General features: G+C 45.5%; 1 protein-coding gene and 1 pseudogene across 1 annotated transcript; one reads left to right on the forward strand and one right to left on the reverse strand.

Annotated features, from left to right (window-relative positions):
* Positions 1–368: 368 nt before the first annotated feature.
* LOC134377847 (LIM/homeobox protein Lhx9-like) lies at positions 369–4,006 on the reverse strand. Its single transcript, XM_063096591.1, has 3 exons — positions 3,140–4,006; positions 1,534–1,894; positions 369–601 (listed from the first exon to the last, which is right to left on the reverse strand). Exons 1-3 carry the CDS (start codon positions 3,337–3,339, stop codon positions 590–592), a joined length of 573 nt encoding a protein of 190 aa, XP_062952661.1. The 5' UTR covers positions 3,340–4,006; the 3' UTR covers positions 369–589.
* Positions 4,007–9,710: 5,704 nt separating this feature from the next.
* LOC134378109 (pleckstrin homology domain-containing family A member 5-like) lies at positions 9,711–11,770 on the forward strand (annotated as a pseudogene).
* Positions 11,771–15,656: the final 3,886 nt, after the last annotated feature.

Genomic DNA, 15,656 nt, shown 5'->3' on the forward strand with positions numbered 1-15,656 from the left:
AGAGCCAAATAAGGTGTGTCTGGGGGCCATTATTTTTAACCTCTGTATTAAATTAGAAAAGGGAAAAATTCTTTAAGGTTGATCACATGTTTAAAGTAAACAACTACTTGAAATATTTTTTATCTCTTCTGATGGCTTTTAGACTCAAGATGTTTTTTGTTCAACTAAGTTTATTTAAGTGTGCCGATAATCCCTTCTAATTATTTTGACTCGAAGGTAACATTTTATAATAAAAATGAATATTGATATTATTCACAAACCAGGTTCCCTGAAATTAAGAATGGCACTTTAAAAAAATAAGTCAGACACAGATTGTTTAATCATAATTGATACATATGTACATCACAGAAATTTAACATTTTTGAGATGTCTGAATAAAGCACACTATCAAAAAAAAAATACATCCTCGAAATAGAATACAGTTTACCACTCAAAGAAGTAACTTACCAGAGCTCATAAATGTTAATATTGCCATATGAAAACTCTATGATTCAACATAAAAGACAACTGAAATCTCAAAGGTATTAGCCACCAGAGAGTTTTGAGGAATAGTGGACACTACTTTATTCTGGTAACTTCTTGAGAGTATTCACATCACAACCTGGAAGAAAAAATGACAAAGCCAGTTAGACTATGATCTGCAGGGCCTGTCACCATCCTCACCAGGGGGATAGGAAGTGGGGGCAGGCTACCAAAGATGAGAAGTTGGTGCGTTAAGTGTAAGAGATTGATAAATGATAGGTGTGTTCCACAAAGCAAGGGAGAATGTGTGCTCTCAGCCTATTGCCTGCGTTTTTTTAATTAAAAAAAGAAGGCTGGTGGAAGACAGACGGGTGGCTTGAGATACCACTAGGCCTCCCCAGAGGGCCTGACCTGTGGGTTCCTTCAATTGGCAGGGGGGCTGGATGCCTGGATGGTCTAACATACAGGGAATGAGCGGCTGGGTGAATACCCTGACCTACAGGGGCATAGGCCAGCTCAGCTGTGGAAAGTGATTCCCACCCTACAGCTGCTTTTCGCCAAGATCAGGGATTCAGTTTTTCAACACTCTTGCCAACTGTGTTCCTGATTAACTTTGGGCTGGTGACCACAGCCTCTGCCCCCTCTAGACAGACTGGGATTGAACACTGAAGGGTTTTTTTGTTTTGGGGTCCCCCCCGCTGGTATTTAGGAAAACCTCCTCCAGGATCTATAATTTGGCTTCCACAAAGGAACTGCCCTGGGGCTGTTTTGCTCCAACTGGGAGCCAGAAACTAATGGGCTCCTTTAACTAACAGGCAACAAGGATTTGGCTCTGCCTGTTTGGGAGAAGTCATTACAGTCCCATGGTTATGAATGTGTTTTTGCCACAACCTAAATAAAGTGCTGTCTCTGCCTCTCAGTCTCTTCCTTCAGAATGAAAGGGCGCATGTTGGGCAATGCATCCTCTTGCAGCCACACTTTGGATGGCGAAGGAACTCTGTGGAATCTTCCTCTGGGCTGCCGAGGCCAGGGCTGCGCGGGGGTGGGGGGCGGAGGAGGGAAGGGGCCCACCTGAGTTGTAATGACGATGTCCACTCCCAGGGCCGGACTCTTCCCCTTCCGAGGCCGCCACTTCTGCACGGGGCAGGTGCCGGTGCCGCTGAAGTAAGGCAGGGCCAAGCCGCCGCTCTGGGCAGCCAGCTCCATGTAGCTCAGCTGCGGCGGATACTCCCCTTGCAAGAGGGTCCCGAAGTGGGCGCGGCAGTACACCAGGCTGTCCTTCATGCCGAAATGGTCGCCCGTGGTCAGAGTCTTGTTGCAGGTGGAGCAGGTGAAGCAGCTCAGGTGGTAGACAGAGTCTCGGGCGCGCACGACCATCTCGGAGGCGGAGATGCCAAGGTGGCAGGGGGCACATCTCTGCACAGAGAACCTTCTGGAAGGAAACTGTCGAGTCAGGGTACTGGTTGAAGCAACACCCGCGACACCTGGACGTGGTCTGTAGTGGCCCAAGTCTGAGACCTAGGAGGGATTTGGGAGGACAGGACACGGTGCCCACTTTGACATTAATTTTATTTGCACATGGACCTGTTCTGATGAACCAGGACAAGGAATCCTTATAATAAAGTCAGAAGAATCGGGCAACTGAGTCTCAGTTTCCTTCTCTGTAAAGAAAGGTTAAAAGGAAAAAAAGGAGCTGGCGGGTTAGCTCGCAGTGTCATAACACTAGGGTCAAAGGTTCGGACCCCTGTGCCAGCTAGCCGCCAAAAAAGGAAAAAAAAAAAAAAAAAGCAAACAAAACAACCTTTCCTTGCTAACTCACAGCGCTGGAATATTAAACTGCGTTGCCAAGTGAAAACGTTTAATCGGTTATAAAATATTCTATGAATGAAGGAAGGTATTGTTCCGGAATGTGTGCGTGTGCACGAAAGCATCATTCAGACAGAACAGCCCCAGAAAATGACAATTCTGTGTAGGAAACGTTATTCTTTTATAGCCGCCTCGATTGCTTCAGCTGAGAGCTGAGCTAGGTCAACTGCGCATAATTCTGTCTTTCCCAGTCCAAGGACAGAACTGGGAAGAACCAACAAACACGCCTGCCGCTGAGTTTTCTCTCCAAGCCGGCGGACACGGTTCTACCTAACCGTAAAGGGAACACTGAACTGAGTGGCTTGGGTTTTGCAACAGCGTTTATTCCTCTTCACAGTCGTTTACAAGGTCTCCTGCCACCCGCTCGAACACCTAACACCTGGTTGCTGCTGCCCGGGCCACCAGTTCAGTTCCAAGGCATGGAACTTGCCCAGTTCGTAGTAAGCGGAAAAAACAAAGAAACAAACAAAAACGCCAAATACAAAACAAAAAACCACACACATAAAACGCTCACGTCTCCGCTAACGGAGACACGTCCGTGTATTCTTTCTGGGACTTCCCCGGGTTCGACCCACGGAGCTGCGAAGTGCAGGGAGCGCTGCAGGCCTTGGGTGTCCCTCCCACCCATCTTCACCGTCCCAGGCATTGCAACTCGAAGGCGAATGCAGAGGATTCCCCTGGTCTTGGGAATGATAACGTACACGGAAGGGGCAAAAGTGGGATTGGGGGTGGGGGAAAGAGGGGACTCTGGTCTAGGGCAGGAGGCCCTGCCAGGTGTGCTAACGCGTGAGAAGTGGAGAGCGGGGGCTACCTGTAGCAATCCTCCTTGCAGTAAATGCTACCGTCCTTGGCGAAGCAGGTGAGCTCGGACTCGAGGACCAGCTCACATTCACAGCACTTCGGGCACCTCAGGCGCCACTGTTTGTCCACGGCCAGCAGGGAGTGTCTGTCCGAGATCGTGCCGCCGCAGCCGCCGCACAGAGCCGGCTTCTCCGGGCTGAGCGGGGGCATGCCCTGCAAGGCAGGCACTCCGCAAGGCCAGGACGGCGCGCGGCGGCGCTGCACAGCGCGGGCTTCCTCCCGGGCAGCGGAGCCCAGAGCGCGGCGAGCGCGGCGGGGGCAGGGGCCGCAGCGCAAAGGCAAACGTCGGGGAACGTCTGTAACTTCTCTTTTTTGCGGCTCCCTCTCTTTCTTCCGTGTCCGCTGGAACCCGCGTTCGCCTCCTCTTGGGACTAACCTAAAGACCTCGTTTAAGAAGGACTGCCAACGTATGGACTACAGTTAGGTGGCGGTCCCAGCCGGGGTTGCCCAAGCGCCTCCTCCCACCCAGCGGGCGCGTCCAAACCGCGCCTCCGTCGGAGACTTCAGGTAGGCGCGCGGCTTCCAGCAAAGCCGGATCTACCCCGGGTGGGCTCCCGAGCAGCCCTTGGGCTTCCCGGCCGTCTGGGCGCCCTCCGAGGACAGAAAACTGCTCCAAGTGGGCACCGCCCGGTGGGATCTTACCTCGAGGTCCGGATGTCAAATGTTCCCCCCAAGAACACGGTTCACGGCAATAGAGGGCGGGAGGCGGCGGCCAGAGGTGCGCACCGGTCCCTGCGTCCCGCCGATGGTCCCTCTGTTAATCCGAATAAATAAATAACCCTTTGTATGAAAATGAATTTGTCCCCTCTCTCCCCTCGCCCCTCTCTGACGGAATTCACCGGAATCCCTCACCTCTGACCCTCAGATCCCTCCGCCGGTCTTTTATTTCCTGTTTATGCTCCCAAATCCGGAGGAGGAGGAGGAGGAGGAAGGGGCGGGCGGAGGGCACGCTCTGAGGCTGCGCTCGGCCCTCCCAGCCTCTCGGTCATCAGAGGAGGTGTTAATGGAGGACTCGGCGGTGACTGAACCTCAGAAAGCCGACAGCGTCTCGAGGGTTGGGCGCAGCGGGGGGCGGGGACGGGGCTGGAGTCCCCAGCGCTCCTGGGCTCTCGGGCCCCCGGCCCGCCTTTGCCTTCCTGCAGCTCGTCCCTGAAAGGTGCTGCCGCCAGCTGGTGCGCACAGACGGTGAGTGGGCGGGAGCTCCTGCGGGAAACTGGGCTAAGCCACTGATGGCTCACCCACCCCGTCTCCGCCTCCCCCTCGGTCCTTCCTGCGCTCCCCGAGCTCCCGGGCTTGGCGTCGGGAACCGGTCACTTGGGAAGCATTCTGGGCTCGAGGGCGGTGTTAGCCGCCGGGCCGGCTTGGGGACCGCGAGCACCTTCCGCTCGGGCTCCGGCTAGAGGGTGGGGGTGGAGATGAACCTTCCGAGGGAAACCCTCAGTCACACGTAGCAGGTGACCGTTCGCTGGGACGCAGCCAGGCCCGCGACGGGCGGGGACCTGTTACCTGGTCTCGAGTTCCCGAGGGGCTGCGTTGCCCAGGGCGCCCCTCACAGTCCGAAGCGGGGAGCCGGGGATTGCTGGGGGCCCCCGCGCCGGTGGGGAGGGGACGTGAGCAGTAAGATTGGGCAGGATCTCGGTCCGGGTGACGGTGCGCCCGCCCTGCCCGCCCCTCCCCCGGCCACCAGAGCCGATCCTGGGTAAGTGCGTGGGCCGAGGGCGCGGTGGGCCAGGGCTGCCCGCGCGCCTTCCAGCCGCCTGTGAAAACCACGTAGGTTTGGGGCGGCACGAGGGGCCGTGCGGAGGTGGACGCTGCCTCCTGGCCGGCCCCGCCACACAGTTTGGGGACGGTCGGGGACAAACTAGGAGCGGCAAATACGAGCCCCTGGCCTTGTCTTTCAATCCCAAATCTCGGAATGTCGTTCAGAACACCCCGGACAGAATCCCTCTTTCCACCCGAACACTTGGCTTCACTAACTAGTCCCACCAGCCAATCAGTGCCACCAAGTGTACCTTTTAAGCTCCCCTGCCCCCGACTTTCCCCTTCCCATCCCGTCCTCAGCTCTTTCTTCAAGAATCACCCCCCCCCCCCCCCCCGCCCGATCTCGGTCAGTTTTCACAGCCAGAAAGGAACAAGCTTCCCAGAAAGCCATCAAATGGATGGACGGCGATACCCACCCTGAGATGCTTGGAGCTCTAAACTCATCCCTGTCCGAAGCAGCTGTTTCTAACCTCTTCGGGGTCACGCACCATTTTAGGTATTTGATAACGACCTGCAGCCCACACACACGCGCACACACACGCACGGCACGCAGGCGCATGCACACTGAAGTGCACACCGAAGCTCATACTTTAGAATACAAACCTCGGGTGGGAGGACGTTGTCCTCAGGGATATCCTCATCCCGCTAGAGTCCATGATACCCGGTTAACACTCACTTTTACGCCCCTAATCCCAGGAAGGAGGGCCGTGAGTCTGGCCGTTTTGTGTCATGAGCCCAACTTGAAATCATTTGTGGGAACGAGGGTCAACCCTTGAAGCCCCCCCGTACACATCAGGGTATCGAGAGGTCCAGGGTAGGCTGGACGTTCCGGGGACAACCCAGTCCCTGGCTAAAGATAGCTGTGGGTTCCTTGACAATTTTTCTAGGAAATCAGGCTCTCCACAGAGGGTGCAGAACCCCTCTCCCCTTTATATATCTAAATTTTCTTTTTTTTCTTCCCCCCCCCCTTTGGGGAGGGGATTGTTTTGGCATCTAGAGTAACTTTAATTTGTTGCAAGGTAGTGAAAAAATGGCACCGGCTTTTAAATTCTTCTCCGTGGATGAATTGTCCAGTCCACAAACTCAAAGCCATCGCTCGAATGAGTGAGAAGATGAAAAGGCCGTTGTCAGCCAGGAGTGGAGGACGAGGTTCCTCGTGTGCTGGCCAGGGACTTTGTGTTCTCAAAGTGCTGGTTGGAAAGCAACATGCCAGTTGCCATTTGTCTAGTAGTGAGCCTTCTTCCACAGCCTCGATTGAAGGAGACAAATCTAAACCCCAGTGGTTTTTGATGGAGGAACGTGCACACGGAACAGACTTTGGGAAAGCCTTTGGAGAAAGGGCACTGTGCTGGAACAGACCTGTGCCTGGCCCAGAGAGTGCCTCTTCTTCTCAGGGCCCCTCTGTTCCAAATGCACAGTTTCGGAGCCCCACATTTTACCTGAAAAAAATAAAAGCCCTTCTTTTCCTTGTTCCACATAATCGCTGGGGGCAGTGCGGCTTCTGAAGAGAGAAGAGTGTGCATCGTGACCCACCCGCTGTGAGGCCATTAAAGGAGAGACTGCCGGTTTACAGGGAAAAGTTGGTAAAGGCTCCATCCAGGATGATAATGTTGAGCATTGTTTTAAAAAGCACCTTCAAGTAATTGCATATTTTATCACCAGTTTTTTTTTTTTTTTTTTTGGTCTTTTAAAAAAATATTGTACCTGTGATTGCCCTATTCTTATCAGCATAATGTTTTACTAATTTGGTGAGTGGTGCATGTCTAATATGTTCAATACTAAAGGGCATTTAATGCCAAATCATACCTTCTGTCATTTTTTGGTTTTCAAATACAATTTGTGTGTGTGTGTGTGTGTGTGTGTGTGTGTGTGTGTGTCTGTGTATCTTAAACTATTTTGACACACTTCAAACAAAAACATAAAAATACTGTGTTAAAGAAGTGTTCTCAGCACAGAAACATTCTATTAAAGCACTGATCATTTATTGATAGTAGTCATTGAATTTACCTGTGTGTGTGCGTTAGTTTCCTAGGGGTGCTCTAACAATGTATTACAAACTGGGTGGCTTAAAACAACAGAAATTTATTCTCTCACACTGCTGGAGTTCAGAAGTCCAAGATCCAAGTGTCAGCATGGTTGGTTCCTTCTGAAGCTTCTGAGATAGATCTGTTTTATGTCTCTCTCCTAGCTTTTTTGGAATCCTCAGCCTTTTTAGGTTTGTAGAAGCATCACTCCAATTTCTGCCTCTGTCTTCACATGGTGTTTTCCTCTGTGTCTATCTCTGTGTCTCTTCTCCTCTTATAAGGACATTAGTCATATTGGATTAGAATACACCTTAATTCAGTATAACGCATCTTAAGGTGATTTTATCTATAAAGACCCTATTTCTAAATAAGATCTCATTTACAGGTTCTGGGAGTTAGAATTTTAACATATTTGTTCAGAGAACACAAATGAATCCATAACAATATGTATAGCAACATTTTAGTTGTCACTTTTAAGTTTAAAGATGGCTTCAATGTGTATTTTCTCATTTGATTTCAAATACGTCTGTTCTTTCACTATACGTCTTCTCATGATGACTTGAAAGGACTTACTGTGACTCATAATTGTTTCAGAAATGTTTCTGGAGCCATTAATATTTATTGTTAGTATATAAGATACCACTTCTTAACTAATTAAAACCAATACAACATATTTTGAACATTTGCATGAAAGTGTTAATCATCTGACACTCCAATCTAACTGTCTCCCAACTCTCAATCTGTGATTTAAATCTCTCATAGATAAATTGGACAATTATATCTTATCATTTTCAATTCTTTTATTTTGAAATATCCCAAGGTCACTTAAGTTTTAGGTTAAGCTTTATGTCTTCTTATAAACATGGCTTTTTATTGACATAGGAGCTTGGTATGTATTCACAAACACATGGGAGACAGGATATGTAGTGGAAAGGATGCAGGCTTTGGACAGAATCTGGATTCAAATCCTTGTTCTGCTACTATTAACTTTTTAATCTCGAACTAGTTATTTACTTTATCTGTAAAACGGTGCTAGACATTGGGAGGATTAAATGACAACAACTAATGCTTATGTAGTAGCATTTATTATATGCCAAGCATTTTCTCATTGCTTTTTATATATTAAGTAATTTTTACACAACATGCCTATAAGGTGAAAACTATTATCATCCCCGTACTAAAGAAAGGAAACTGAGACACAAGAAGATTTAGTAGCTTTCCCAGGATCATTTACCCAGTAATGATACAGCTAGAATTTGAACACAAACATTCTGGTTTCAAAGTCCACACTCTTGATAATTCCATATTGCTTCTACAATAAATCATCTGTCACAGAGCCTGACCCAGTGATCTGTGTATCTTTTGGCTGTTCATGTGGAGGTGCATTCAAGCACCTCTGTAGATCTGCAAATTAATGGAAATTCTACTGGAAAACTAGATCTGGCAAAGAACTGAAGATTCTGAGTTCAGAAAGAAAGTTTTTCATTAAAAAAAAAATTGAAGCATAATATCTTCCAAAGGAAGTGGAAATGTTCTCTGACCCTGACCAGTATTGTTTTCTTTTTAATTAATTTTGAAGATGCCTGATTTCTCCCATTCCCTTTGTGAATGTCCGTCAAGGAGAGTATCTTGTAGCCTTTAATATGTGCTAATGAATACGAGCCGTGTGTGTTGCATAGGGAATGTTTAAATCAGTCCGAAGAGTTTGAAACTGTTCTGCAACATGTAAGTGGCCTGACAACACTTCAGAGTGACATACAAGATGTTCTAATTTTCTGTTCTCATGGCTGGATATCTGAATAAACTCAGACATAGGCGACTCATTTATAGAAAAATCTCTGACGTTGGACCATCGTGGCCGACCCAAGTACCCGAACTCATAAACACTGCAGCAGACACAACAGAAGATGAAAATCCCCGCTGCACATACACAAGAACAAGGCACATTGCACTTTAGGGGCCAAGACTGTCTTTGATGAACGAATCTTGTTACTTCGACATTCACCAGGAGGCAAAGAATAAATAATTGGAAGGAAAGTTTAACTGAAAGTGACAGACTCCTCAGTGTGTAGCTAGAACTAGAGCTTTCTTGTGTAAGGGGACATGCAGGGTTAGCTGCTGGTCCACGCACTAGCAGTGGTGGTCTCCTGTCTGCGGAGGGGCCCAGGGAAGCTGGAAGGAGGCAAATCCGATGTGTGTGGGATGGACGAACGGCGGGCTTGGAGGCGCCCCAGTCCCGCTGCTGATAACTCGTCTGTCGCTCTGTGCTGAAGCCAGATCAGGCGTTGAAAATACAGTCAGAGTATATTTTATGTTTTTGGTACTATGGAAATATTTATAAGAATTTAAATATTTTAAAAATTTAAATTATATAATATTTTAAACTCATTAAATATACAGAAAATAAAGTGACACCCAGTTAGATAAAATAGATATGAAACCACCTAGATTTTTCTTTTTTGCTTCCATTTTTCTCTTTCTCCTTTTTTTAAAAAAAACAAAACTTGAAACATGTCAGGCATCTAGGGGCGGCCTCCGAGGATGCGGAGGGGCGGCGACGCGAGCCGGACCCAGCCGGGGTGGCCGGACGGGACGCGCGCGGGGACGGCCAGGCAGGGGAGGCGCGCTCCGGCCGCGCTCGCTCCGCGCTCCCTTCGCTCGCTCCCTCGTCCCTCGTCCCTCGGCAGCCGCGGCGGCAGCAGCAGGAGAAGGCGGCGGTGGCGGCTGGGGTCAGACATGGCGGCGGATCTGAACCTGGAGCGGATCTGCTCCCTGCCCCGGTCCTGGACTGACGGGATCAGCAGGGGCGGCCGAGTCTTCTTCATCAACGAGGAGACCAAGAGCACCAGCTGGCTGCACGCGGTCACCGGCGAGGCCGTGGTCACCGGACACCGGCGGCAGAGCACGGGTTTGCCTACTGGCTGGGAAGAAGCATATACCTGTGAAGGTGCAAGATACTTTATAAACCATAATGAAAGGAAAGTGACCTGCAAACACGCAGTCACAGGACAGCCATCGCAGGACAACTGCATTTTTGTAGTGAAAGAACAGACCGTTGCAGCCATGACGACTGAAGAAAAGGAACGACCTGTAAGTACGATAAATGAAGCTTCTGACTAGAACACACTTCAGATTGTACAGAGCATCCAATGAGCCCTGCAGGCAGAACTTCACGGCCTTCAAAAACAGTTCATAATTTTGGAAAGAGGTCAAATTCAATGAAAAGGAATCCTAATGCACCTGTGGTCAGACGACGTTGGCTTTATAAACAGGACAGTACTGGCATGAAACTGTGGAAGAAACGCTGGTTTGTGCTTTCTGACCTTTGCCTCTTTTATCATAGAGATGAGAAAGAAGAGGGTATCCTGGGAAGCATATTATTACCTAGTTTTCAGATAGCTATGCTTACCTCTGAGGATCACATTAATCGCAAATATGCTTTTAAGGCAGCTCATCCAAACATGCGGACCTATTATTTCTGTACTGATACAGGAAAGGAAATGGAGCTGTGGATGAAAGCCAAGTTAGATGCTGCCCTGGTACAGACAGAACCTGTGGAAAGAGTGGACAAGATAACATCTGAAAATGCACCAACTAAAGAAACCAATAACATTCCCAACCACAGAGTGCTAATTAAGCCAGAGGTCCAAAACAACCAGAAAAATAAGGAAATAAGCAAAGTTGAAGAAAAAAGGCATTAGAAGCTGAAAAATATGGATTTCAGAAGGATGGTCAAGATAGACCTTTAACAAAAATTAACAGTGTAAAGTTGAATCCTGTGGCATCTAACTGTGAGAGTGGGTCAACATGCGTGGCTCAGACTGTACACTACAGACCGGTCAGTGTGAATAGTTCAGAGAGCAGAACAGTCAATGTTAGCCTGGCAGATCTTAGAGGTGGAAATCACCCCTAATACAGGGCCCATACACACAGAGGCCAATCGAGTCATACAGAGAACGAATTCAATGCAGCAATTGGAACAGTGGATTAAAATCCAGAAGGGGAGGCATCATGAAGAAGAAACCAGGGGAGTAATTTCTTACCAAACATTACCAAGAAATATGCCAAGCCACAGAGCCCAGATGATGGCCCGCTACCCTGCAGGTTATAGAACACTCCCAAGAAACAGCAAGACCAGGCCTGAAAGTATCTGCAGTGTAACCCCTTCCACTCATGACAAGACAGTAGGACCCGGGGCAGAAGAAAAGCGGAGGTCGATGAGAGATGACAGGATGTGGCAGCTCTACGAATGGCAGCAGCGTCAGTTTTATACTAAGCAGAGCACCCTTCCTCAACATAGTACTTTAAGTACTCCTAAAACCATGGTTAATATTTCTGAGCAGACAATGCGCTCTATTCCCACATCACCTTCCCGTGGGTCAATAGCTGCTTATCAGGGATACTCCCCTCAACGAACCTACAGATCAGAAATGTCTTCACCGATTCAGAGAGGAGATGTGACGATAGACCGCAGACACTGAGCCCATCACCCTAAGCATGTATATGTGCCTGACAGAAGGTCAATGCCAGCTGGCCTAACTTTACAGTCTGTTAGTCCCCAGAGCCTCCAAGGTAAAACGCTGTCACAGGATGAATGTAGAGGCACATTGTACAAATACAGACCTGAAGAAATAGATATTGATGCCAAGTTAAGCCGATTATGTGAACAAGATAAAGTAGTACATGCTCTGGAAGAGAAACTTCAGCAGCTCCACAAGGAGAAATACACACTTGAGCAAGCTCTGCTGTCAGCCAGCCAGGAGATAGAATGAATGCAGATAACCCAGCAGCCATTCAGAACGTGGTATTACAGAGGGACGATTTACAAAATGGACTGCTCATACCTGTCGAGAACTCTCTCGAGCCACTGCTGATCTAGAATGAGCATGGAGAGAATATGATAAGTTAGAATATGATGTAACTATTACCAGGAACCAGATGAAAGATCAGCTAGATCGTCTTGGTGAAATTCAGACTGAATCAGCAGGAATTCAGCATGCACAGATTCAGAAGGAACTTTGGAGAATTCAAGATGTCATGGAAGGGCTGGGAAAACACAAACAGCAGAGAGGCACTACAGAGACAGGTATGGCAGCATCAAAGCCTTTCTCAACAGTTAGGTACAAAAATGAGGGTCCAGATCATAGACTCTACAAGAGTGAACCAGAGTTAACAACGGTGGCAGAAGTTGATGAATCTAATGGAGAAGAAAAATCAGAACCTGTTTCAGAGATGGAAACTTCTGTTGTTAAAGGTTCCCACTTTCCTGTTGGAGTAGTCCCTCCAAGAACAAAATCACCAGCACCTGAATCTTCGACAATAGCTTCATCTGTAACCTTAAGGAAAACTAAGATGATGGATCTAAGAACGGAAAGACCACGAAGTGCAGTGGAACAGCTCTGTTTGGCTGAGAGTGCTCGACCTAGAGTGACTGTGGAAGAGCAAATGGAAAGAATAAGGAGACATCGACAGGCATGCCAAAGGGAAAAGAAAAAAGGATTGAGTGTCACTGGTGCTTGTGACCAGTCACCCTCACAGAGTCCTCCAGATTTAAGAGATAATCCATTCAGGGTTACCCAGATGCGAAGGAAAGATGACAACATGAAGGAATTGGACACTGTCATCAAAGAAAATGATACGAAGCCAAACCATGAAACACCTGCTGCAGAAACCGTTCAACTAAAAGAAGGTGAACCTCAAATACGGATCTCAGCAAAGAGCTTAAAAAAGCCGAAAGTGTTTTTTTACGAAATGCTTCTGAAACCTGAGCCAAATGGAGTAAATTCCGAGGCACTGATGAATAAAGAAAGAAACAAAGAAGAAGTGCCTGAGGATGTCACATACAGCCATCAAGATGAGACACAGATCCCAAATCATAACCTGAAGGCCACCGTGAAGAAAATACAAAGGACAATATGGAAGAACAAGGAGAAACTGTTGTTAATTCTTATGAACCAACTCCTGAGGTTTCTAGAGGGGATCAGACAATGACAGTGAAAAGTCTGTCCCCGTCTCCCGAGTCCTCGGTGTCCCCAGTTCCGTCCACTCAGCCACAGCTCACAGAAGGATCACATGTCACGTGTGTGTCGTCCCAGAAGAACCAAACTGACTTGTACTGAAACCATTCGAAGCTAAAGACATGGGCCTTCGGCAGTGTAAGAAGATATTGTACAGTATATTTTAAATCTATGAAATTCATAGTTCTGATGCTTTTGGCCACACAGCATCATTTTATCACTTCCGGAAAATGTTTATTCCAAAACAGCTTTAATGGCCCATATGTACACTCCGTGATCTCAAGGTTATTATTCTGACACCAGCTTGCTGCTATGATTTCAAAGCACATAAGTAAAGGTGCTTTTTAATGTGTGGTCTGCAGTCAGAGCTTACTTAGTTGCTGATTTCCAGATTTTGATGTTTCTTAAGTCTGGGTGAATTTATATTTCTTTTGGCTTTTCAGTACATAAAGTTAGTTGTTATTTCCAATGAAGCTTATTTTCCTTTTTTTTATTTCCCGTTTTGGCTACTGCAGTGCTTCGTTTCACACTTGATTTGTAAAAATTTTATATATATATTTAAAATGTGCCATTTTATTATTGCTGAGTGAAGTATGTCCTGTTTTCTGCTACAATTCCTTCTCAGTCAGATTGCAATGTCAGCAGTTACTGCCACACTCTTGTCAGCTTAAACAAAATGTTGTCGCTTACTTTTTCTTAAAAAAAAAAAAGACAATTAGAGTGTAGGGATTTTGAAGTACTGGGCTTATACTTCATTGGAATAGATGTGTACAGCAATCAGCAGGTTTTCAATTCCGGTACTTACTTTATGAACAAATGTAATTATGTTCATTGTGTACATATTATACAATGAGCACGTGTAATGTATTAAAGCTACTTGCTATTGTTTAAATGCTAATGTTCATATCTCATTTCTTTTTTATCATGTTAAATAAATGTTGATGTTCTTAAAAAAAAGAAAAAGAAAAATTTCAAGCATATAAAAGAGGAAGCAACAATCGTGTTTTATCTATACCCCTGCCCACTTACCACTTTCCCACCTCCTAGATTATTTGGAAGCAGGTTCTAGGCATCATAACACTTCATCCACATATTTTCTACATCAATTTCTAAGAGGTAAGGATTATTTTAAAAATATACTCACAGTATAATATCTCACCTAGATAATTAATAGTAATTCGTTAATATCCTTGAGTGTCCACTCAGTATTCAAATTTTTCTGTTTTCACCATAATTCATGTTTGCTTGAATTAGAACCAATGTGACATTCATACATTACAATTGGTTAATAGATCTTTGAAGTCTCTTTTAATCTGTAGATTCCTCATCTCTAACTCTATTTTTTTTCTTGCAATTTATTTGTTGAGGAAACCCACACTCCACATTTTGCTGATGACATCCCAGTAGCTCCATTTTACGTTCTTCTTTGTCCACTGTTTTTCGATAAATTGGGAGTTGGATCTAGACACTTAAGTGCATATAAATTCTCTCTTTTAGCAAGAATATTTTATAGATATCTTGTGTACTTCTGCCAGGGGCATATAATGTTGATTTGTCTTTCTTTTATGATTACTGCTCAGATTATCTGAGCATCTTCTCTTTTATCATCATCTTCTTTAAAGAAATAAAAGGTTACAGATAAATTTAAAGCCTTAGTTAACTCTCCCCAGAGGTAAACACTATCCTGAACTCTGTGTTTCATGTTCGTATGTTTTTACAACTTAACTCTATATGCATATTTTTATAAACTAGGTTTAAAATGTATTTGTATGTTTAGAAGTTTTAGACAATTGGTATCACACTGCTTGAATGTATTTGCAGCTTTTTCTGGGAATTGATCTATGTTGATATATGAGGATCTAACTTATCTTTTTAAACTTGAGTTTAATATTGCATGGTATTACTTTATTTTATCAATTTCTCTGCTTTATGGACAAATATGTTAGTTTCTCTTTCTCCTATTTTAAATAACACCACAATGAATATTCTTGTACCTGAGTTCTTGTGCATATGTATGCTAGTTACCCCAGAGCAGGTACATAGAAGGGAAATTTCTGGGTTGCAGTGGTTTTTTTTTTTAAATTTTGTGAGCTGGTTATTAAATACAAACATTATTAAAAATTAAATTATTTAAACTTAAAATTAAGTAAATTATTTTGAAACAAAGATAACAAATACTTAAAATTCATCACTTGCTAGTTATTTTGTTATAATTTACAATGGTCTTGTATATACTACAATTATCTGTGCTCTTGAGGTTGTTTATATCAATTGTATCTGTATGGAGGAAATACTGTATAACAGTGTGCTGCTATGCGTCTCTAACTCTGCCTTGAGTGGCATCACATTGGTAGCTTGAAATCAGCCATGGTAGGAGTATTTATACCACAGAAATGGAACACTACTATAAATCAGGGCTTAATTTATCATTGTGTTGAGGGTCTAGACTCAAGAAAATGAGAGGAAGATGTTAATAATGCAGATAAATCTTTAAAGTATATCATGTCTATAGCCCTTACATTGTAAATAGCACAAAAATTGAGGAAATATTCTTCCCATATTTTAAAGCTATTATCCAATAAAACATCCAATGTCACATTAAATGGTCACCTTACAATTCTTTGGGAATTGATGGACTATTCACTGAATGATGGAACAATTTAGA

Source organism: Cynocephalus volans, chromosome 5 (assembly GCF_027409185.1).
Source record: "Cynocephalus volans isolate mCynVol1 chromosome 5, mCynVol1.pri, whole genome shotgun sequence".
Lineage (NCBI taxonomy): Eukaryota > Metazoa > Chordata > Mammalia > Dermoptera > Cynocephalidae > Cynocephalus > Cynocephalus volans.

Coding starts and splice junctions, on each gene's coding strand:
- LOC134377847 (XM_063096591.1), bottom strand. CDS start 3,339: ATGCCCCCGCTCAGCCCGGAGAAGCCGGCTCTGTGCGGCGGCTGCGGC. Junction 1,895..3,139: donor TGCAAGGAGGATTGCTACAG/GTAGCCCCCGCT, acceptor GTTTCCTTCCAG/AAGGTTCTCTGTGCAGAGAT.